Source organism: Battus philenor, unplaced genomic scaffold (genome assembly GCF_028537555.1).
Source record: "Battus philenor isolate CCGP_79_NKW_IND1 unplaced genomic scaffold, ilBatPhil1.0.hap1 SCAF_22, whole genome shotgun sequence".
Taxonomy (NCBI): domain Eukaryota; kingdom Metazoa; phylum Arthropoda; class Insecta; order Lepidoptera; family Papilionidae; genus Battus; species Battus philenor.
The window spans coordinates 10,489,557-10,514,611 of NW_027181685.1; the positions used below are offsets into that span (position 1 = coordinate 10,489,557).

The 25,055-nt window shown below is 33.0% G+C and overlaps 2 protein-coding genes across 2 annotated transcripts in view; one reads left to right on the plus strand and one right to left on the minus strand.

The window, feature by feature from the left end:
• POSH (Plenty of SH3s) overlaps nt 1-16,650 on the minus strand; it is a 70,221-nt gene extending 53,571 nt beyond the window's left edge. Inside the window, exons 1-2 of the mRNA XM_068766928.1 lie at nt 16,388-16,650; nt 5,739-5,864 (exon numbers count right to left, since the gene is read on the minus strand). Coding sequence (XP_068623029.1) covers nt 5,739-5,852 — 114 coding nt within the window. The 5' untranslated portion in view covers nt 5,853-5,864; nt 16,388-16,650. The remainder of the gene's footprint in view (nt 1-5,738; nt 5,865-16,387) is intronic.
• Nucleotides 16,651-17,483: 833 nt separating this feature from the next.
• On the plus strand, nt 17,484-24,919 carry LOC137923706 (uncharacterized). The gene is made up of 8 exons (XM_068766953.1): nt 17,484-17,698; nt 18,145-19,010; nt 20,025-20,159; nt 21,181-22,015; nt 22,379-22,523; nt 23,326-23,389; nt 23,930-23,991; nt 24,482-24,919. Exons 1-8 carry the CDS (start codon nt 17,541-17,543, stop codon nt 24,605-24,607), a joined length of 2,391 nt encoding a protein of 796 aa, XP_068623054.1. The 5' UTR covers nt 17,484-17,540; the 3' UTR covers nt 24,608-24,919.
• The last annotated feature ends 136 nt before the right edge of the window (nt 24,920-25,055 follow it).

Consider the following 25,055-nt stretch of genomic DNA (forward strand, 5'->3'; position numbering starts at 1 on the left):
TCTCTTCCTTTTAGGTTTGTAATATTTCATCTAAATTTCGTAACCCACTACAATGTCTTCATCTTCAATTAAATATAATTTTTTCGGTCAAAATTTGAATATATATTAGTACATAACATCCCCATGCTATTAATGCCATACAAATGAGCTATATATTTATTCTTTTAACACATTATAAGCCATGTGGGTATACGACCCTCGCTGCACTTTCCGTTCAGGCCATTTGCAGTTATCATTGAAAAACAGAGCATTTTGAAAAAATTAATTGTAGGGTCGAAAATAGATAACTTCACATCACGTAAGCGCGTACGTAATGCATATTAAGATTTATAATTTTTTTCCGTTAATTATAGCTTTGTAGTATTGAAAAAGGGTAAAGCATACGTCTTAAACGACCTTTTTTAATTTATAAAGTGTGAGTCGTATGCCCCACGCGACCTGAAGATTTTCCAATTTACAAATATTGCCGTAGCACGGAACGTGTTAAAGCTACACACCTAAAACCAATCAGCCTCTTTATTATATGTGCCATTCAATTGTTGATGTACATACCACTGCGGAGGAAAAGCTTGTAGAAAGGACCCTCAGTGTGATATCTAATCAGCACGAGTCACGTACGGACGTCACCTACACGAATGCAATGGAATTGCTCACCAGACGACGTCGCCTGAATACGAACACGTGATCGTAATGAAATTCACCGCGCGATAACGTCGCACCGTGATTGACATAGACGAGTGTGTGACTCACGCCCGAGTGATAGATCAAACTAATCGATACAAATCGATTGTTTAATATCGATTTTAAAACTATAATCGTATATGTCGGCGCGACGACTCGTGCAGACAATTGACTATCATCGCAACGATGCGTATAGACACTCGCAGTTAATTTGCAGCGTCTTGATTAATCATACAGTGCCGTCATGACCAGTGCAGGCGTTACACATTTTAAAAACATTTCTAGGAAAACTTTTTCTCCTTGCGTTGTTTCCTCAATGCTGGGGCCCTTGAAGCCAATCATGCAGTTCAGTTATCTAATATTAAATTATCTTAAAAGACAACTTTTAAGATGTTCCTCCATCTTTTCCGATTCACCGCGATGATGAATCTTTAAATTACGTACACTGCAAGATTTATCACTGCGTAATTACGTCTTCAATAAAAGTCACAAGTAAAAGACTGGTTTTTTTTTGTTTGAGTACCTTACACGACTTTTTTATTTTTGATTGAGAAATAGGGTTTGCAGGTGTTTTAATTTACACTACTATTAAAAATAGTGTTTGTTTTTTATTTATTCCAAATTTTCTTTAGTTATATTTATAATAAATGAAAACAAATTTTCCGGAGTCATCAAAAATTCTGTTTTGCGCTTATCAATATAAAAGACGATTTTTATGTATATAAATGACAACACGCCTGCGAAAATGTCACGTCTTGTAATTTAAAGCATTTCCCACCTTTCACTTCCCTTGTGGATTTCCTATAGTACCGGTTAGAAGCGGCTTGCATCCATTGTCTTCCGACGACTTACCAAAGTCTGGTCTCCACTTCACCATCAGACCCCGGCAGGCAAATGTTCCACCCACAAAGTAGCTTGCCCTTACCCACACTAGATTATCAGTGGAAAAAAAGTAGAGAAAATTGTTATATTTTAGGACCAAAAATCACAAACATATTTCAAATCCTACAATCCAAACTGAATCCGCGCGGACTCATATTACAGTAACTTGTCTTAGGAACGAAAACATTACAAGTCTTTATATAAACATACTATATCATTTGGAATATTCTTGGATAACTCAGATGTTTCTGACTTATGAAGTAAAACAATTTAAATCTTCAGTATCGGATAAATAAAACAAGGCTATATTATAAATCGAGATATATTAATAAAATGCACCGAGTAGACATGGCAGGTAGGTATTGTTTTTTTTTTTGACATTCACACGTCCTTTATTATAAACTGAACAGGTTTGAGATTTTCAAACAAAAATATAACCAGAATACTGTTGCACATGTATTAAAAAATCCAGCTTAGAGCTAACGAAATTATTAGCTATGAAACTCGTTGATGCACACACACGCGCGTTCCAGCGTTAGTAATAATTTTTTGCGTTAAACATATATACAGAACCTCTCATTAATCAACATCAAACATATCTAATATATAAAATTCTCGTGTCACGGTGTTCGAACTTGAAGTCCTCTGAAACGGCTTGACCGATTTTTACCAAATTTTATATGCGTATTTAGTAGGTCTGAGAATCGGCTACTATCTATTTTTCATACCCCTAAGTGATAAGGGTTGCTCACCCTTAAAATTTTTTTTATTTTTTGACGAAATTTTTTGTTTTAATTTTTTTATGATACAACATACAAAAATACATACAACCCTAAATTTTCACCCCTCTACGATCAACCCTTATTTTTAAATTGAAAATTAAAAATATTTTTTTTGCAAAACAACGTTTGCGGGATCAGCTAGTATCTTATAATAGGAATCTTATAACAGGTAATGGCATCTTTGCGTATAAATCTATATCTTAAAGTACAAAAATAGATTTAGATATAATATCATACGTGTGACAGTAGTTTAACACAAAGAACGAAAACAAAACGCGAGCCGCCACTTGGGGAGGGCGTCCGTTATTAATTACCCTGGAGCGCATGACTCAATAACGGGTGAGTCAAACTAAAGGCCGAGCGGCTTCAGATAAGGCGGGGCAATAAAATTGTGTTTATTTACGAAGCCCGAGGAAGAGGGTTGTTTAGTCGGATTGTTTGGGTACTGACGAGAGGTAAAGTGATTTTGTACATTATTTTTTAAATACAATATGTTTTTATTTGTATATTATTTATTTTGTCGTTAGCGAGTTCTACTGAAATACATCTCGGTTATTGCAATTCACAGTTGAATTCACCCGAATTAACAATACTGACGAACATTTTTTTTAATGTCACATCTACCATTGAACGACAGATACCTTTCAACTCGCAAAACTCGCTCGTAATTTTTTTAATTACATTTTATATGCATTTTCATCTATCTACTACTACATTTTACATATATATACATATCTATCCTTTCCCGTTGGACCAATGCCTATCTTATCTTTTATCTAAAATTCAAACAATTTAAATATCTATGTATCTGTCTTGACACAATATTTCTTACACTCTGCTTATTAAACTTCACATTACTTATAAAGTATATTCGTAACAAATATATTCCAAATGTAGATGACATTTGGCATATTTTTATTCTCGATTTAAGGCTATTGCCATTTCCTGCTTATTCCGATCTTTACTGGCTTTTACTATCCATTTTAATACACATTAAAATTTTAACAGTTTAAAAGGAACAAAATGTAATGTTTTAAAACTTTTCTATTCGTCTGTACCGGGATAACTACACTTGTTTATACTATGCCGTCCTATTTTAAAAGCAGTCAAGATCCATGCAGTAGAAGAGTATCAGCTGTTCTCATTTAATATAATGTACTTCCTGTTCGTTCATACATTAATAAGATTTATCGCGGAAAGATAACTACAGTCAAATTTATTGGTCGGAGTATTAAAACAAAACAAACAAGATTAGTTCTATTACACATTCTTCGATGTCTATTTATGAGTTCATGATTTTTATTACAATATGTGCTTTAATATATTATTCATAAAATCCTGATCCGATGGAATATTATTATATAGCGACCCGAACCGCGGCTCCTCCGGTAGTCTTCAAGCTTGTCTACCTTAAAAGAGATTTTAGGCAGAGCGCCCTTTGCGCCCTACCCCTAGGAATCCGCGGAATTTGCAAATACCACTCAGCATAAATCAAAAAAAATTTAAATCAAAACATTGATATGCATGTTGTATGGTAAATACTACCAGGAGTGAACATCTAGAAGTATACAACCGGAAGATGGCAATATGGAGTAGGGATGAGGAAGTGGTCGCAGGAATTGTAATCTTAAAAACTGGACATTGTTAGGACGTCGTTAAACTAGATTAAGAGACGTACCATTTTACTTACACTGTAACATGTAAAAACGTGATAAAAAATCTCAAAAAAATAAACGTTAATGTAAAACAAAGAGGCACGAACGTTAATGTCTGTGGAACATCGACCCTAATAAAAAAACTTCTATAAGTCACGTAAAGACACCACTTGCCAATTTCTATTAATAATTTTGGAGCTTTCGACTACAGTGGCGGTTATTTTGAAGTTTGAGCCTTGTGGTTCTGGAGTAGAGACCATGGACTGCAACTTAAGACGTTCACCCGCAAGGTGCAGAGACAATCTTGGTAGAGTCCTCGGTAAATGCTGGATGCAGCTGGAAATCCATGGAGGAAGTCTCGGTCTTAGGAAATTAATTCAAAATTAATACTAATATATACATACATATATATATATATTTATATACATATGATAGAGATCCATATGAAATGTTTCTACCATATTTGTAACAACGTTCCAAAGCGCAGAATGTTGATGCTACAGCAATGTGGCGAAAACAAGCACCGTAGCTTTTTTTAGCGACTAGCAATATCGCATGCCTGTCTTTACAAGGCATGCTATCTTTCGCGTTCATCAAGGCCATCTATGACATATCCCATAGCACACCGACCTGTTTTACAGCACCAGGCTAATGCGACTTGAATATATAATTTATTTCATCGACGTAACTCGAAGAATTGTTCATCTGTAGTGGCAGTGAACGCACATCGAGTGTGCAATCGACGAGTCCAGAAGTTCTGTGATGGCAGCAATGAGTCGGTAACGCGATATAAATAAGCCCCCCAGTAAGTAGTCCGGCGTTTATCAACTGACATGATGACTAGATGATGATGATGAAGGTTGTGTCATTCTCTTTGCCTATTGACCATATTTGACTACTTTGTAACTCTAAGATTTGTCGATATTTGGAGTAGCAAAAACAACGGTAGAAGCAATTGCAATAGCAGAAGTTTTTTTTTTTATCAATTCTAATTTACATCGCTAGTGTTTTTTTAAAATATTTATTTTTCACTTTAACTAAACGCAGACAGTTGGGAGAGGGTTGCCGCTATTTGATACGGATCTTTCTTCCCCCAGCTGCGAGGCACGAGAGCGTTTTATAATTTTTTACAATTTTTCTTACACAATTTTCTCTTATGGCTAAATACAACTAAAATTTATACATACTAACAATACAATTTGGAATACTCAATTATATATTAGTTGCTACATTATTTTATTTTAAGTCGCTGCCCAAGCGCTACCGACCGTTGAATGCCTCGAGATTTAGGACAATGTGCCGGGCCAACTCATCAAAAGATTCTGCTGTAGATTTTTTCTTGAAAAGGTCCGGTAAGTTGAACGGAGGTATATTAAGGTTTTCACATAAGTTCACGTGATTTCGTCTTTTGGATGCGAATCGGGAGCAGTGTCCGAGTAAGTGATCAAAAGTCTGTACTGTGGAGTCGTCACATGGGCAAGTCTCATTATCGATTATTTTAAAACGGTGCAGGTACTGCTTGCAGTACCCGTGCCCGCTTAGTAGTTGAGTGAGATGGAAAGATGTCTTGATGAGTTTTCGCAGTTTGTTTATAAGTATAGTAAGTTTCGATAGAATCTAACAATTTTCTCTGGTAATTATTATTTACTTCTACCTCAGCACTGTATATAAAGAAAACAGTAAATCCTACTATATCGGGCGACATGGTGATGATAATATATGATGTAGAGGTACAAACCTTCAAGCACTTGAGACAGAAAGTGTGCTGGCAGGGCAATACGCGCGAGGAGGTGTCGAGCCTCTCCAAGCACACGGAGCACTCCAGTAGGTCGTTCAGTAGACCCTCATCCATTCCGTTCGGAACCTGTAATAATAACATAATGTAAATAACTACAGTTATTACAATTTTTAGTTATTTATCGAACAAGCTTAGTTTCTTAGTATATACAATTAAAAAAATCCAATTGAAAGATTTTACTACAGGTTGATTATTTTATTTTAGATCTTTTCACAAGGGTTTGTCGTAATACTACAACTTTTGTGAATAACTCCAGATTTATGGACTCTCGTGAAAAGTTTGGTGAAAGAAATTTTAAGACAGTATGCTGTCGAATCTAAATATGTATATATATAAATATTACACATACATATATTGGTCGTACGTATATATAAATGGGCAATATGGTGTATGCGCATAAAAGTATTAATAAATTTAAAAAGCGATGTATATAAAGTTAGCACTGGAAATAAACACTCGCGTGTTATACTTTTTCTAGGTTTTACAATATGAGTTACTCTTGTGCTGTGTGTGGTATTCCAGTACACTATTATGTAGCGTCTCTAAATTCATTGAACTCTCTCTTAAACAATCTTATAGTGAAAAAGTTTTAGTTTATGAATGTATTTCTCTACTAGTGTATTAAAGTTATTGTAAAAGCAACCAAAAAAAAACCGTCTGAGTTTGTTGTGGGCTCGTATCGCTCGTTAGGATTCTTCCTTTTAAGTTGAAGGATATGATTGTAGAGTTCAATCCGATTCTAGTTTCTATCAATTTGGGCTCTTCCGGTTTTATTCTCAAGTACACAAGCGGTCACTATAAATGAACCTTTGTATATAATAATGTGAATATTTTTTTTACTAAATCATCAGTTATTTATTTTCATTAACGAAATCCTTATAAAATACAGGATAGTTTTTGAGAATTATAACCCAGATCTTTTAAGAGTCAAGTGGATACCCTACTGAAGATATGTGGCTTTACTTAAGACTACATTGTCGCGTTCCATCGGTCGAATTGATGGTCGAATGCGAAAACGTGATAAAAAAAGTACCGCTAAGACAAAATTTGGCGCCGCTAATTAAAACCAGTATATATGATCACGTCGAATATTATCAATACAGAGACAATCGGCTAATTTCGGCTTCGTAGAGATAAAATAAAATACACAAACATTTTCACATTATGTTTACGTGTTTAATTACTTAGGAAAATTACAAATGTCCAAAATAAACACCATATACACACACCACTAACCCCAACGTTAAACCACCACTTATAGAAAAATTGCTGTATTTTATACAAAGAATAAAAATAATTATGAAAAGAAGCAAACGATACTTGTTTTAACAGCTCCTAATAAATATATACCGGACTGTTTGTATTTCGTGCGACAGACATAGCGCTCTACATAGCCAAAAGTCCCTTTTCAAAGGTCAATGTGCAATATTTATCGCCAGGTAGTTTTATTTTTTTTTTTTTTTTTAATACACTAATATCAATAATAGTGGACAAACGACCTTAAGGTTATCGGAAGACACTGGATTTAAGCCTCTAACAACGATTCCTTATGGAAATTTATGTCCAACAGTGGACTTTCTACGTTTGAAATGGCGATAATCGTGAATTAAAATAATTATAGCAGGAAAAATTTACAATTCATATTAACGTACAAAGAAATCAGATATTTCATCTACAAACAGGAACAGTAGACGAATTATTTATCGAGATCGTTCCGTGTTCATAATATTTAAAGCATCTATAAATATGAGAATGAAAAATGGGTTAACATTTGACGCCTCCCCTGTAGACATAATATTAGATATATGTCGTTGAAGTCTGACATTTACCCTCCATAAACACGCGAACCGTTAAAGGACTGGCTATTTTTGGTTCGTTGGATAAGGGATTAATATCGTAGCATCGATCCGTGCACTAATAGAACTCTGAAAATGTATTTCAGCGTATCTTATATAGTATTACGTTATAATATTTATAAACCACTTTAAGGTAACAATCATGTCTTTAAATTTCAATATTGATATATTCGAATGTTCTGGAAGACTTAAAATTATTATTTACGATTGATAACAGACTGAATAATAATGAATAATCTTTGCCTGTTCTATACTAGTGTTTGATGATTATTCTTTTTCTTTTCAGCCGATATATGCCCACTTCAAGAAGTAGGTACTCCCAAAGATCGCTACAATCACCGGCCTTGCGTTGAATCCAGCTACTTCTAGCAACATTGACCATGTCGTCAGTTAACCCAGCGCGGAGCTTACCCACGTCACGTCCACCAGCTCGTGATCACCACCCAAAAACTTAAGACCCAAACGACCATTAATTTGGTGCTTAATTCATTTTTATTCTCATATGAACATTAGGTATATCTTATGCTAATAGTGTATTAAAAAGCTGATATGTTTTACTTTCCCGTAACGTGAAATACGTTACTAGATTGCTCTTTAAAAAATAAATCAACTATTAATTACCTAAAGCCGATCAACTGTCTTATTATCATCAATGTAGACACCGAAATATTAAATTTCTTCATTACCATTTTTTCACTAAATTAGTGAAAGGTTGGGAGGAAAATATCCGAGACATTTTTTTTTAAATTAACTTTAGTATTTAGGTATATAATAAATTGCTTATATTACGTTACATTCCAGATGTATCTTATTGCAACTAGATTATTATTTAAAATATGGCTACCTTTAAGATTTAATAAAAAAAAATCGATTTCAAAATAAGAACGTCGGTTAAACAACATGTTTAATCTCCCCCTTCAAACCCGCGCTCTTATTAACGATGGAATAATGAATTACCTGCTACCAGCTGCCAATTGAAAATGAACACTTCCTTCATCCCACTCTTGTGGGTGACTGGAGGTTCGTAACGAATGAAACGTAGATAAGGAACTCAGGAATCTCAATTATATCCACTTATATGTGATGAATAGTAAAATAATCAAACAAAAATCGTATAAATAGAAAACCTTTTTAAAAATCCGAGTTAAATTTTGTCTTGTTTGTTTTCTCTTTGTAATTCAATTACTTTATCCTTTTTAATTAAATTAATATAAATGTTATGTTGGCAACCATCAAAATTATGTGAGGGTACTTTTGCAAATGATTATTAAATTAGGGTAATCTTGGAAAAGGCAATAGTGTTGCCCGCTACTACTATCGCTTGTAAAAGGAGTCAATATCATAGCCACAGTTAAACCAGTGCGGCAAAGCGCCCAGTGCTACAGTGTTATTATTTTAAGAAGGTAGTACATACATTTTACTGAATCTAGACTATATAGTATATACTAGGAGTGGCCAAACTACGGCTCGCGAGCCACATGCGGCTCTTTGAACGATTATTTTTCGATTGTCGAATTATTTCAATACTTAAATTTATATTACCTATGTCAGTCCCTGGGTAATCGAAACAAATTACAAATAATCCAAATACCGATCTTAATTAATTAAACGGCATCTTGAGTATTATTAGGAGTACCGTCATATATATGTGCCATTATATCTAACTTCAATACACATATTTTGTACTTTTGTTTATTTCAATAAATATTGATTTTTCATAAAAAAAAAAACAATTTTTGCGTGTTTTAAGTGCGTATTCAATTGCGGCTCGAAAAAAATTTCAAATTTCGAGAAATGGCTCGCACTACCAAAGAGCTTGGTCACCCCTGGTATATGGTATCGTAAATATTTCACCGTTTAGTGTATCTCTAATAGTTATGTATTGCATTGTTTTAACCATATCAACCGATAAAAGTCCTCTACAAATCATAGGCCTCACCTAAATGTCACAATGACAGGTCTTACACTGCCCGCATCCAGAGACATTCCGCAACTTTAGCCATGTCTTCAGTTCTCTCAACGGAGCGCTTACCCATATAGCGTCCACCGGTCCATGATAACTTTCGATCCATCAGTTTCCTAATTCATTTATTCTCATATGGACTTTATCTTGTGCTAGGGATAAGGGAACAGAAAAGGTGGAAAAGCTGTACTTTACTGAAATACACTCTACGTGTATACAAACCACTCTAAAACCCTTCGGCCACAACAGCTGCCGGTCGATATTCTGTTGTTTTTATCTCTGATCTATGAATATGACATTTCCTCGAATTAAAAACAATCCAATAAGCGAAAACAGTTATGGGGTAGTTATTAAAATAATAAATAAGTATACAAACATGAATCTTATATTTAAAGTGCACGTTCTTTTGACGGAAATTATAAAAACGTCTTCTAATTAGTGTTTATTCTCTAGATAACAATTTTATTTGTATTTAAAAAACTAATGTTACGCAGTCTGCGATAAACAAGATCGGCGTAATTTAAGCGCCTGCATTAAATTTAAAAAAAAGATCTAACTATAACATGTTCGAGGTAGACATCTAACTGTATATCCGATAGTCAGTAGTAATATCCGAATCTATGCTCGTGAGATTTAGATAAAAATATATAATTGATAGGTAAATTTACAATTTGTATTTAATACAATTACAACGCTTAATCAAGACTACACTAAACGGGACAAATTTATTTCAAGAAGATCAAGGAAGAGTTGAATTTTTTACATATCTTCTTCAGTTGCTTCCTCCCGACTGAGTATCGTGGCCAAGCACATCAGCTTCTGCTACTGTCTAGTCTATCTAAGTTTTACGAATCCGTGCACGGTGGATGCATGCTTTTAAAGTTGTATCAGTCAGCAAGCAGGTGACCGTCCTCTAGACCTTTTACTATCCACAATACAGACATCTGTTAGCTTCTCCAGATTATCCGAGCTCCATAATTCAATATAAATGTTATACATTTATACTAAGTCTATGTGTAATTTCATTTACTTTCTTCAGTACTGTCATCCTCTTTCTCGGATAAAGGCCTCGTCCGGCTTTTTCCAAACGTCTCCATCGAGCTTTCTTTCTCTATCCATTCCTTCTATTGCTTTTCTATCTTCTATCCACCTTTTTCTGGGACAAGACGTCCCGTTTTCCTTTTGGTCTTTTTCGTATCCAACCGTCCATCTTTTATTTCTATATCTTGAATCTTTCTATCCTTGCTCACTGCCATTGCTATTTTACTCCTTCATCTGATTTTTTCACTCGCTTGAGATCTTTCAAGCTCCCAATTCAATGCAATGTAAATTAGCATGCTTAATTAATCAAAAATTTCCTTAGCTCTGTCTGTATCATTAGCTCTACTATTCGCATATATATACACTTCGTTAACGGCCTACTTCTACAACCGCAAAAGGTGGTAATCCGCAAACGTCTAATTTTTCGCTTCGTTACCTATACAAGTACAATTCAATCTAAAAGGTAATATGTTAATTTATTATACAATAATAATATCAAGTTCATCTTAACGATAAACTAGTTCGAAAAAGCGTTTTTAAAATTTGTATCACTACATATTGAAATATACATTATTCTATCTGTCCCTTCAGTCTTTCTACTGCCAGAAGTCACTGGCATGTCGCATTCAAACAGAAAAAATAAATCAATATAACATATTTCAAAGTGATCACTTCGTACAGAGATTGTAAATAGGTGTAGAAGCTACAAAGATTTTTGCTGACTGCAAATAAAATATACATTAACCTTTTAAAAAATTTTACTCCTATAACCAATCATGATAGTCGACCTATTACACATCTAGAATATTCTAGCATACCGCAATATAGTTATCATCAAAGTGTTATAAAGACCATAACACTTGAACATTCTTTGTAAAGACGGCCATTCATGAAATGACTAAGCGTACACGACTCCTCTCAGCTCTCGACGCTCTACAACACAATGAATGAAACGCGCCGAGCGCTCTGGCGACGGAAGTCTCCGCTCCCTCGTATCTATGATGTCCGTCGCTGCCGTTACGACGTCCGGGTATGCGTTATGAACACAAAAACGTATATCCTGAAGTCTGTATACTAACTCACTTCCGGAATAATCGCATGTTACAAATGACATAATTATGTTCTAATGATAGAGTTCGTAGTATTACGAAAGCAAAAGATTGTATATAGATGTATTTTATGGTATTTGAAATAAGAATCCATAGAAGTACCAAAGTCACAGACAGTCAGAAGAATTGGTTGTATGAAGTGGGCGAGTGGCATCCACGAGCCTGAACACGCGGCGTGGGTAGTCCCACTACTAGACGTAGTCAACAGTCACAGGAAGTCGCTGGTTACGAGCAGCGCCATACCGGTCATCGTGGCGATCTTTAGAAGCCTGAAGAGTAGTTTCACATGATGATGAAGTTTCAATTCATATGTGTTTAATGATGATTTTATTTCAAGTCACCAGTTAAACACTTCAAATTTGTTTTACTGCTATCTGCTATACAATTGTTTAATATCACATACTAAGAGCTTCATTAATATCTGTTCTAAAAATCAAGCTTTGAAATATTGTGACCAATTCATGCGAAAGAAAGACTATGCTATGGTCAATCGTTTATAGTGAATGGATGGATCAAATGAGGGCCATCAGGGAAATGCTCCTAAATCTTTTCATGCAATGTGCCTGGAGAGGCAGAAATGGTGAAGATCCATGAAGATAGCCGTACAACCCTATGATCATGTCTGTTATACCTAGGGTATTTGATGATGAAATCTGTCTCATTTATCTAAACCGTTTGACAACTATTCTCAATGAAACAACTGCATATGATAGCAACTGAATGCCTTATCCAACACAAACTAGTCGCTTTCTGACCTATATAAGTTTGGAAAGATCTTCAAGTTAGTTATACAAACATTGATATGATAGCTCAATGTTTGTCTTAACTAATGTCATAATGTTATATATGCTTTATTTTATATTAATAATTCCATCTCTTTCACAAATCTGACCTACTTATTTTCACCAGCAACCATTTGTGTGTTATAACCACATTCTGCTTTAAAAAGTAGCTCTTATAAGTTCTATGAACTATGAGATGTGGTATCTATTAATCATCATATCATAATTTCAGCAGTGGAATGTCAACTACTGGGCTTCCTCCAAAGATTTCAGAAAAGATCATATCCATGATCTTATGACAACCTTAACAAAGATGTCCACCACTACCCTTGCTATTTTGTTGACTTTACTCCAGGACAAGACCAGCAAGCAGGGTATGGTATGTAGATCCACATGGTGGACTTACAACTTTGTTTAGGTTTAGTAGAAGACATTGAATATGGGGTCCCTTTACCTGGTCCTATTATAAATCTATGGAGGACTCCAGCTGTCCAACATTGGTCATCCTGTGGATTAATTGATAATGATAATTCGCCTTATCACAATAATATGTTAAGCTTTTTAACCATTTTAGTTAACTTACAAACTACCTTTAATATTTTAATAGTAATAATATTTTATTTAGTCTGTGTTTCTTACTAAAATTTAACAATTAATCAAGTTGACATATTGCTTTTCATGCAATTTTCATTTTCATTGTATTCAATTTAATACATAACAGGTACTGTTTGTTTAAAATCAATCTTATTGGTCCTTCATAAAAGAAAATTGTTCTGCAATGTAGGTGTAAATAACAGTTTTTATTCTGAGAAAATTCCAATTGTCTCATTGTTGGAGCTTGCACAATGATGTGACTTTAGAAAACAAGGTTCAAATATAAACAAATTAAATTACAGCTTATAACTTCAACATCTCAAAAGATATTTATTCAAAGAATAAATTCCATTTTGATTTAATTTTGCAAAAATCATTATGATGTAGAAATTTGGTTGGTAGAGGAGAAATTAAATTATTTTAATACTTTAGATATGTTGAGCTTGAAAAGATTATTGAGACTTCTTTTGCCAATCATTTTTGTGTTACAAATCTTAGAGATGACTCACAAGCTTATTAAAGAAAATAAATGTAATCTGCAAGATTGTACAATCAGTGACTGTAGATATAAAATGCAAGGAATATTGTCTGGAAGTATTTAAGGCTTGGATGTGGGTATGGACCTCTTCCTTTAAGAGCCCTTCACCATATTTCACCACCACCTTTGGATTTAGCAGTCATTTTCTCCAATTTATAACATACTTTAGCTTTGTTACATGAAAACACTATGTAGCAATTTGTTGTCCTGGCAACTTCCAAATGCATAAGATCTAGTAAATAATCAATTTTACAATAAATGGACCAAATTAAACTGTTTTAAAATCACTCTTACAGCTAAGCATGTATAATTCCTTGATGAAAGAGAAGTAATGCAAACTCTTGATTAGACAAGAGCACTCAACTAAGAATGTATTTTTAAAATCAAGTAATTACAATAAAAGACTTTGTCATAAAAATTCACATCAGTTGTACCAGAAAATTTCACAGAGTGAAATATCTTGTTTATCATTAGTTATTGCTGATGTATGAAACAAATAATGACGTTTTTAACATTTTTCAATCTCAAAGCATATTTTCATTGAATAAATATGTGATATTTATTAAACCAATTCTTTGTAAATATATATTCAGGTTCACCTATCAACTTAGGCATTAAAACATGGTTGATCATTCAGGGCTTTATTAGCAAGTTCAGTTTTTTCTGGTTTCAAATTGGAAAAGAAGAGATTTGTTAATGGACTATAGTAACCAGTATAGTCCAGTCAAGTGGCAGTGGACCTAAAAGTTCTGGAGTGGAAGCCATAGATTGGCAAGTGCAGTTTAGGAGGTCCACCTACAAGGTGGACAGACCTTATAAAAGTTGTTGAAATTTTTTTTATAAAATCTTATTGGAAATCTGTTTCAGTCAATGTCCAGTAGTGAATGTCTTACAGCTACAATCAATAACCAATTTATATAGTAATTGAGTACTGGAATTTACTTGAAATGTGAGAAACCTTAGTCAACAGAAGTAGACAAAGTTTATGTTAAGAAGTTACAGAAAGGGTTGCAATGTGCTACTATTTTATTATAGATATATTAGCTGATACCGCAAATGTTGTTTTGCAAACAAAAACTAAAGTTTTTAATTAACACATTAAAAATAAGGGTTGATCGTAGAGGGGTAAAAATTTAAGGTTGTGTGTATTTTTGTATGTTGTATCATAAAAAAATAAAAACAAAAAATTTTGTCTAAAAATTAAAAAAAAAAATTTAGGGGTGGACCACCCTTATCACTAAGGGGTATGGAAAATAGATAGTAGCCGATTCTCAGACCTACTGAATACGCATATGAAATTTGGTAAAAATCGGTCAAGCCATTTCGGAGGAGTTCAAGTTTGAACACCGTGACACGAGAATTTTATATATTAGATACTCTAAATTTAATGTTTTACAAAAATTAACACTAATTTTGGATAAATATGCATTGGAATATAATATGATTAATGTCCGATAATCAATATAAGATACATCAATATAATTTTAGCTACAGATGTCCACTGGTGGACATGCGCCTCCCCTATATTTCCCATAGGAAAGTAATTAGGAAACAGCTTCTTCGACTCTACTGTTTATTCATCTGTTCACAATCATTATTGTGTTAAACATTATTCTTTCATTGCTCTAGAGAACAAAGTAGAAACATAGTTTTTATGTTATTCAAATTATATATATAATACTTTAATATGAAAAAAGAAAATATTTAACAGAGTATTATATATATATATATATATATATATATATACACATATATATATATGTGTGTGTGTGTATATATATATCGATGTATATATAATACTTTATAAGTTTTTTTATATTTGATCATTTTTGATTTGAACGCCTATTGTACATGCAATGAATGTATACCTGAAAAAAAATATTGTTAAATTATTTTTTATTTATGTGCTAAAGACAAATAACTACAAAATTTGGCTACTTTCAACATTCTTTATAAACATCTTAAATGCAAAATTTTGAGAATTTGGGTATAAGGGGTGATTAGTTATAGGTGTAAAAAAGTTTTAAAGGGTTGAGTGTATAGCTCATTTGCTATCAATTTATGTATAATACACCAAATCTAAAACTTGAAGATTTCAGAAATACTAAATAATGTGATGAGAAGATACCAATAATCCTGTATATGCAAATATATTAAATATATTGTATAATGTAATGAGATTTTTGAATTTTTAGGTATTTGGGCTGTAATTTAACTTTTATAAGTTAATACAAATTATTATTTCCTTAAGAGTAATGTGTTCATTACTATGTAAAATTTAAATAACTTTTAAATTTGGTGCCTAACATGATAACAAAAATTTTAAGTCATACATTTCCTCAAATATTATTACACTACATTAATATTCAAGCCAATGTATGACGGTACAGTTATGTTGCATTACTGCAATCGTGAATTATCTAATAATTACATTTTACATCACATAGCTTACTTATACAGATAAAGCCTGTTTATGTATGCAATAATCTCGTTTAACACTGTTGGGTGTAAGTGACATTTTCGGAAAATAATTAATATCTAAAACATAATTTACGAGGAAGCGACACTAAAACAACTATACATTTCTTGTAAAATAGCAACGTCAAAGAAGCCGAACAAAATACAAAACAACGTTAAGTGATATTTTTGGACCAAGGGCCGTTTTTACTTTTCGTCTTGTTACCGTTCAAACAGGTGATGACTCACCAAATTGTTTAAATTCCAACAACGCGAGCGGGAAGCAGAACCATTATTGCACGGCACGAAACAGAATCAGGATACCACCCCGAATCACTCACAAATTCAACACACCAACGCTTTGAAATAACACATCATTACAAAAATAACTACGTAAAACTGATTGCACAAACCGACAAAGTCTATGTAATAGTGTAATTGTTAGAAATAATGTGCAGTTTTTCATATAAAAAGTAATAAAATTTCACATAGAAATGCCATTCTAGCCGCTAATTCCTTTCGTTCGTTCGACTGCACGAAGGAGAAGCGGGGGCGGGAGCAAGGAGTCCAAGGAGACTAAAGAAGTTGCAATATACAATTTTTGAAAATTACCTAATAAGAAAGTTTGCTCTCGTTTTAGTTGGCAATATTCTACTAAATTAAAAAATAACAATTTACCTTTTTTATTAAAGTACGAAAGTTGCACCTCTGCATTATTCAACAACTTGAATAAACTTATTTGTAATAATATGATTAAATTGTTAGTTTAAATTATCTTTAAGTAATTTAAAATAAATGTAATTATAACTTTAAAAATAATTACATGTATTTATGTGTATGTACACAAAATAAGTTTATTTTACAATTTATATTTCATTGAAGTGCAAAATTTAAAATATCCGTGATTTTTATATTTTTTTAACATTATTATGGGTTTAAAATTTATTTCTATAAAAATTTCTATTCCTTTACAAGCAGTTTATACTTCTCTAGACATTAAATGGAGCATTATGCGTAAAATGTCTAGATGCTATTACTATTGTTCATATAAAGGTGCAAATCAAAACAATTTATTACACAAAACTGGTGAGGAGAGTAAGACATTCATTTCAATAATTTTACGAAGTGAACCTATGTAAAAAAACTAATTACGTTCCTATTGACATAGTATAATCTGTAATTACATTAGCTACTGCAAAAAATCACGCAAAGTTGTTAAAAAACAATTATACGAATCTAACCCATTAAAGAGATCTTGTTGTAGTGAATTCTTGTGAATCTATGTTATTTTCTAGCCATACGAATTTGACGTTCATTTGACAGTTGACACAAATCATTTATTCTTATTGTTGCGGTTTGTTAGTTTAATTAAAAAGAAGATATTAACAGTGGATTCTCTAATATGTCTCGTGATAAAAGTGTCTGGTTTGCTGAAGAAATTCTTTTAGATGCTAAGCTTATAAATTTTCAGTTAGAAACTGGAGAATGGGACGCCGTGGAAGAAATGTTACGAGCAGAAGCACAGCTTTCTAGAGATGCAGAAACTGGCCGGTTGCGACCGTAAGAAAATCGTTAAAAATCACTAAGATAGAAACTATCTCTATGACTGAAGATTTATGTGTATAATTTACATTTCAATCAAAGGCCAAATGGGATCTATAACCTTCATCACAAATCTTCATTTATCCATTAATCTTTTATAATAATTTTTATCTATATATATAAAACTCATCCAATTTTTTGGAAATCTTTGAGGAGGCTTATACCTAGCAGGGAATGTTTTATGGCTGAATAGGTGATGATAAAGGTTTGTTAGGGTACAAAATCGTTGATTTATTTGAATAATTAATATAAAAAGTTTATTAAGTGAATTAATTGCATCATAGAAATTTCACTTTCAAAAATAAATAATTACCATTTAAGGTTCTGGCTATAAGCAAAAAAAAACATTTTTAATAATATACTAAAACTACATTATAATTACATGGTTTATTTTAAATTTTCAGCAAAAAAGCATCAGAATACACATTACGATTGATAGCAGAAGTCCTACATATAATGAGGCTGGATGTGGAGCAGGCTTCCTACAACCGTAGCACTCTTGCAGTGGCAGAACAATGCCTCCGTCTAGTACGATCCTGTGCAGCTGCTGGTACAAAAATGCAAACTTACATCTCCAAAGAGTTGTCAATACTAGACTCCATGCTTATTTTAGCCACAGAATATCAACATCCAAGTGTTGAAATACTTAATGAGGAATTACAAAAGAAATTCGAGACATGCATGACTGTTCTCATACAGACGCTTGGAAACCTTGTTGTCAACAATCCATTCAATCAGATTATGATTTGGAATAAGTTTGATGCAATCATCTTAAATTGTTTAATTGGCCAAAATGATAAAATAGCTTCAGCTGCGGCAATGATTGTTTACAACATTCTTTTAGGTCAACCAAATGTGTTGCCAGATGATGTTTCATTACTAAATTCATTAGCCTATATGTACAATAATGGTAACATTGAGTACCCACATTTGATTATTGAATATCTAATAGGTGTAGAGAATACCTACATAGAAAGATTATATTCAAAATTGGAACCAGAGTGCCGCATGCTTGTATTAAATTTAGCATATAACATTTTAATGTCAACGGAATCTCAGGACATTAATGTGTCAGTCAATTTTGTCAAATTTATGGCGCATGAATTTAAAAGTAAATCAGATTGTATTCTGAAAACCGTGGACAAATATGTGAATAGTATAGAGCCTCAGGAGGTGGTGTTTTTGCTGGAAATAATAGCAACTGCTTCAAGTATGGATGCTTACATGGATTGTCTGCAAAGTGATACATCTCTTTTCATCAACTGTGCTTGTAAGTTATAGCTCTATTTTAATATATTTTGTTAATGAAAATTTGAACATGTATTCAAACAGTAGATTTAGAATTACTACTTTTTTTAAGTATAGGCAAATCATTTGACCTCTGTCTCATCTGATGTTAAGTGATGACAATGTCTATGATACTACATGCTTGCATAGAAGAAACCTTTCCTTCTTGATTTGAAGACTCCCAAATTATAGTTAGCAGGAAACAATGACATTGGTATGTTGTTCCGTACCTTGGCTATTTACACTATAAAAGTTGTATCTAAACACTTGGTTCAGGTTGAAGGATTTAAAATCTATAAGAATGAGTCATGTTTTCCAATGGATGAAAGGAGATTGGATAATTGGATGCCTAATTCATCATCAGATCAGCTGATAGACGCCCACTACTAGGCGACCAAAGATTGCCATGGTGACTAGTCTTGTGCTGCCTGCATCCAGCGATTTCCTGTGACCTTAACCAAGGTCCTAGTCCACCTGGGGGGGCCCAACTACATCTCATCTATAGAACTGACAATTACCACCTTCCATACCCAACAGCCATTGGTTGCATAAGCATTGTGCACTGCCCACTACCACTTAAATGAGCAATTGTTCATGCTATGTGTGTGGGAGTAAATACATATATGTATATTTCTAAAGTTATGAAAATTTCTTTCTGTTAATGTTAATGCTGTTAGCCCTAGGGCTTTTACAGCTTCATCGGTACTGAGTTCACAGAGTGGAAGGGTCCATAAACTAGATTAAAAAGCTAAAAACTAAAGCTGGTAGGACGCCTACCAGTTGCACGGTTATGCAAAATAAATTTGGTAATTCCCACTCACTTTTTGTTTTGTTTATACTCAAAAATAGAACAGTAACAACCTTAATGGCTTTGAGATTTCTGAATACGACTTTGAAATTTATACTCGCTGGTTACTTGTATGTACTACATTTTGTCACTCAAAAGATATCTAAATTATTTTATTTTATTGTAAATTGATGAAGCTGTGAATTTTAGTCTTACTTCGAGCTATCCACAAGTTGGGCAAGGAGAGCAACAACTTCTTTTCATCCATCAACAAACTTTATGAAGCAACTGGGAAACAACTTATAAATGATGAAAATATATCATCAGTCAACATACCACAGGAAAGTAAGTTGATAAAGTTTTATTAAATTGCAAGGAAAGAAATGTTTAATTTTAAAAGAATCTATTTTATTTAAATGCAATAGTGCAAATGAAGCTGCTGTACAGCTCTTAGCTATAGGTGCAGCAAGTTTGAAGGGTGGATTAGCCACTCCTTCCGTCATTCCACTATCAACTCTTGTGGTAGCAATAGACAAGCACTTTTATCCTTGCCCCCACCTCAACTCTCTTTACTATGGCACAATACAACAGTTTCGGTATCACTATAATATAATGCTCTGAAAAATTACTTGCATGGAACATGTACGAAAATTACTTTTTACTTTACTATAACATTATCATTAATGGAATCTATATGCAGACATTTGTATGTACTAAATATTAATTAAAAATACTTTAACTTGCCATATTTTTTTATTGGTCCTCTTTCCTCTCATACACACCTAGCTTATTGTGGGAAAGAGGCTATCAGATTTTTAATAAATTTTTGAAGTATTTTTTTATTTTCAGTCTCTTCTTCCAGTCTTCACATAATCATTCATTCACTCGTCTAACATATATCACATAACCTAACATCCTCATTCATTCTTAATTTTCCTTCTTTGCATTGCCTTACATCCTATCCTCAATTATCACAGTTTAGGTCTGTCTGTAACAATGTATCACAGTCTATTCTTATTTTATTAAAGTTTAAGTTATTTGTTTCACAGGTGTATATTTATTACGGTTTATAGTCTTGCCATCATTTGGTGTTATTTGCGAAGTATCGAATATTCCTATGGGTTCAATTACTGTAATAATTATGGGTTCAATTACTGTAATAATTATTAATCCTTGGCAAATATTTACAAGGGCATAAATCTTATTCCACATTTATGCAATGTCTGAGTTTTAAACTTCTTTATACCATGGCAACATTTCTTATTTTCGTCACTTTTAATAATTACCTATATATAATTAGACTACATTTTTTTACACTTCTATGTATTTCTGTGTTGTTTTTGGTAATTATTACATTATATTACAGATCCATTATGTAAAAATGATTCTGCTGATAATATGTTGTCCTGCAATGAGACGACATCAGAATGCACAGAGTCAGAAAGCAGTGAACAGTACTTTGAATGTAATGAAAATCCAACATATCTTGATAAAATGGAAACTTTAAATACATTAGAAAATCTACCTTTAAAATTTATGGAGTCAATGCCAGACCCTAAAAATAGAAGTCCTGAATGTAATCCAAATGTGAAAATTGATAATGATTTGACTAAAGTCGCGTTCAAAAGAAGTAGTTCTGTACCTAAAACTGATGAACGCATTTCTCTACCGACGAGGAGGATAAGTCTTGAGCATAAAATAGATATGGGAGATGATAATGAACCACCGTTAATAATTGACTCTCAATCACCTTCAGGTAGCATGAACACTATAGCAGAGGTTATTCCAGTTGGATTACAACCAAAACTTGATCTACAAGAGAGCAGCAGAACAGACTCTCAAGAAAGTTCTCCTAATGATCCTCCAACTGAGATCCATATGCCAACGGAAACAAAAGAAGTGAAAGCATCACCTAGTGAGATATCCCCACCTTTATCTGATGCTGTACCTGAAGCTGAATCACAGAAACAGTCTCCCGACACGCCAAAGGAAGTTAAGAAAAGTCAAAATTTGTCAACAGATTTTGATTTAAGTGAACAGTTGCAGAAAATATTGGGAATCTCATCAGAGAAAACGCGCGGTGACGCTACAAATGTTGAAAAGAAATTGGAACCAGTGAAAGAAGTGAAGATAACAGAAGAAAATGTAAATAATAAAATACCATCGGTAAAGATTGATTCACCTGATACACAGAAAACAAGGTAAGGGTAGGTACTTCGTATGGAGATCAATTAATTTTGAATGCATGTGTAGGGACAACATTACATCATTGCTAGCGGCTCGTCGAAACTGGGAATAGCACACAAATAAAATTATTTACTTACGTTGATATAAATGACGTCGATATAAGAAGGGCGAAGCTCGAATGAATATACACACTTTTGCTTCAGGCTTCGTGTTGTAAATACCTCAATACCTACCTGCCCTGAGAAGAATCTTATACATATTTTCAATCTAATCCAAGAATAAATAATTTGCTATTGACCTAGAATAAAGATTTATTTTTTGTATTTACACATGATAAATAAATTTCATTTTTTTTATTGTGAACTTATCCATTATAGGTTGGGTGCAATTGACATGAACACTGCAAAAAAGGCGGTCACTTCTGTTGAAACTGTGGAACGACACGTTGCGTTTGGTTTTAAGGCGGCATTAGTTCGGACTCTAGCCAATTTATGTTGGAAACATCAGGAAAATAGAAGACAGGTAAATATTAACTTAACACTTGTTCTTTTCACCACCCACTCAGCCGTAGATTGTCCAAGACACTGGCTCGGTTGCATTATTTGTAAAAATCTGTTTCTGCTCATAGCTTTCGAGAAGAACAGCGTTTCTATAAATAGATCTTTAGACCAATAATCGTAGAGAACGACCTTCTTTACTTTTCCCAGAAGAACACTGGCTCTAATTTTTTTTCATTTTAGTCATGGCGACGTCTTTCCATTTTTTCGTTCTTGATTTAATTCTATACTTCTCCACAATTTGACAATGATACCTATTAGACATCCTCACAAAATGCTCAATCAGGTCACTTCCAATGAATAAATTTATATTACAAATTTATTCATTGGAAGTGACCTGATTGAGACTATTACACTTTTAGAAGAACTTGCCATAATATTGAAGTCAGGTTCCAAAATTATATTCTTGTCGTTCATTGATCATGTACCATTGTTGTCTTCAATGCTATCATTTATAAAACGTCCATTAAGGGGCGGCCGGTTGGTGCAGGTTTCTAATTTTATTTCTAATCCCAATATTGTAAAATACATACAGCATTCAACTTTATTGCTAACAGAAATGAATAATTTTTAGGTAAAGTGCAAAATTGCCTTCCGAGCCGGTGAAAGCTTTCTATAAGGCTAACAATGCCGACATTGATAATTTAAAAGTACTTGTAACACTATTCAAATAAAAAATATTTTGATATTGAGATATGCTAATGTCTGTTGTGTATTTTTTGTGCTCACTAAAAACATTGAAATAAGTTGAAATATTGATTTTCCAGATGAGAGAGTTAGAAGTTATACCAGTACTGCTGGACTGCTGCAATATAGATGCCCGGAATCCACGTATCCTTTTGATATACAGTTTTAATCAATATTATGACTTTTAACTTAATGTTGAAGAATAAACAGATATTCATTGAAAAGTCAAGCGATAGGACCTCTAAATAAAACGTTCACTTGAGTGACCTTAGAGTCATAGTGTTCTAAACCTCCAGGGGCCGCAGTTACTGCCCCTCCAATCCGCTTTTAGCGATGGCAATCATTGGAGAGGCTTGTACCCCCACTGACCAAATAATAAATCTCACTGTTCCTTAACCATCCTTAATCTTTCATACACTCATTTAAGTTGTAAGCCTAAGTCCGAGGTGCTAAAGTAAGGTTCATTATTGCTAAGTTAACAGTGGTCATCATGATACAATTCCTTTCACTAATCCATTTTTCAGTTGAAACAAAACTATACTTAAAAAAAGTTTCCCATAGTGATTAAAAATTTTAGTTATATTTTTGACATATATAACAAAATTTCTGCATCAAAGCAGAAATTGCTTAGAATAAGTATGCAAAATGGGATTTAAGACAATTAATAATCCTTAAAATATGCAGTCATAATGCAATGGGTCATATTTGCTGTTCGCAATTTGTGCGAGAACTGTCCAGAGAATCAGGTATGTAAAACATTTGGTACCTTCATTATCAAAAACGCATGCTTCATATCAAGTACTAAATAACATTTTTTTAAATCTCATTTATTGTCTTACTGCGAAATTAATGATAATATACAAGATGATTGGTTATAGGTGTAAAACCTTAAATGGAGGAATTGTATAGCTAATTTGTCAGCAAAAAGCTTTTATACCTATTTCCAGTGCTATGTAGAATGATCACCATTAAATTATGTTGAATGCGACAGACTTCTAGATAGTCTGCAGAGACAGATAGTTAACAATAAATAATTTTAACATGTATTCCTAAATTGAAAAAACTTTTACTATGTTATCATTATATTATAATAAACTTCAATGAGCTAAATACATTTCCATCTTATAAGCGTTCACACTCATAATCGATCACCCTGTGTATTAAGACGTTTTACTTTAATGAAATGAGAATTTGTCATTGTTTTCAGCATATGTTTTTACATATATTTCTTTACAGGAGGTGATATCAAAAATGACTCTTCAAGGCCCAGTCGATAATGAAGTATTGCATGAAATGGGTCTAACTTTACATGCAGATTCACAAGGAAATTCCATTAGGGTAGCACCTTTACCCCGAGCATAAGACATTAACAAATGCTAAGAAGCTACATGGTATTCATGATATCTATTATTATTAAAAAATCAATATCCACAATGACATTACATAGATAAAAAGGCAGAACAAAGAAACGAATTTTATTGGCTTTATAATGAAATCGAGAAATATATGATTTGTTCATTCTATGCCTGTAGTTGTATAGAATTTACGTTGTGCTTCAAATAGTTGCTTACATAATTTACGGCAATAAATAGATTCCTGTAATATGAACTGACAGTTTAAATTTTATTTAATCATTAAAGTAAAATGAAATGCAATACTATGGGTATTAGATTTATACAAAATGTATTATAAAAATAAATTATATAAAGCCATATGAATTTTGTTTTATTTTGTATCCAGTCCCAGTCGTATCCTGTTTAATCATATATTAAATTAAAGAAAAAAGTTTTATTCATTTAATAAATCTACC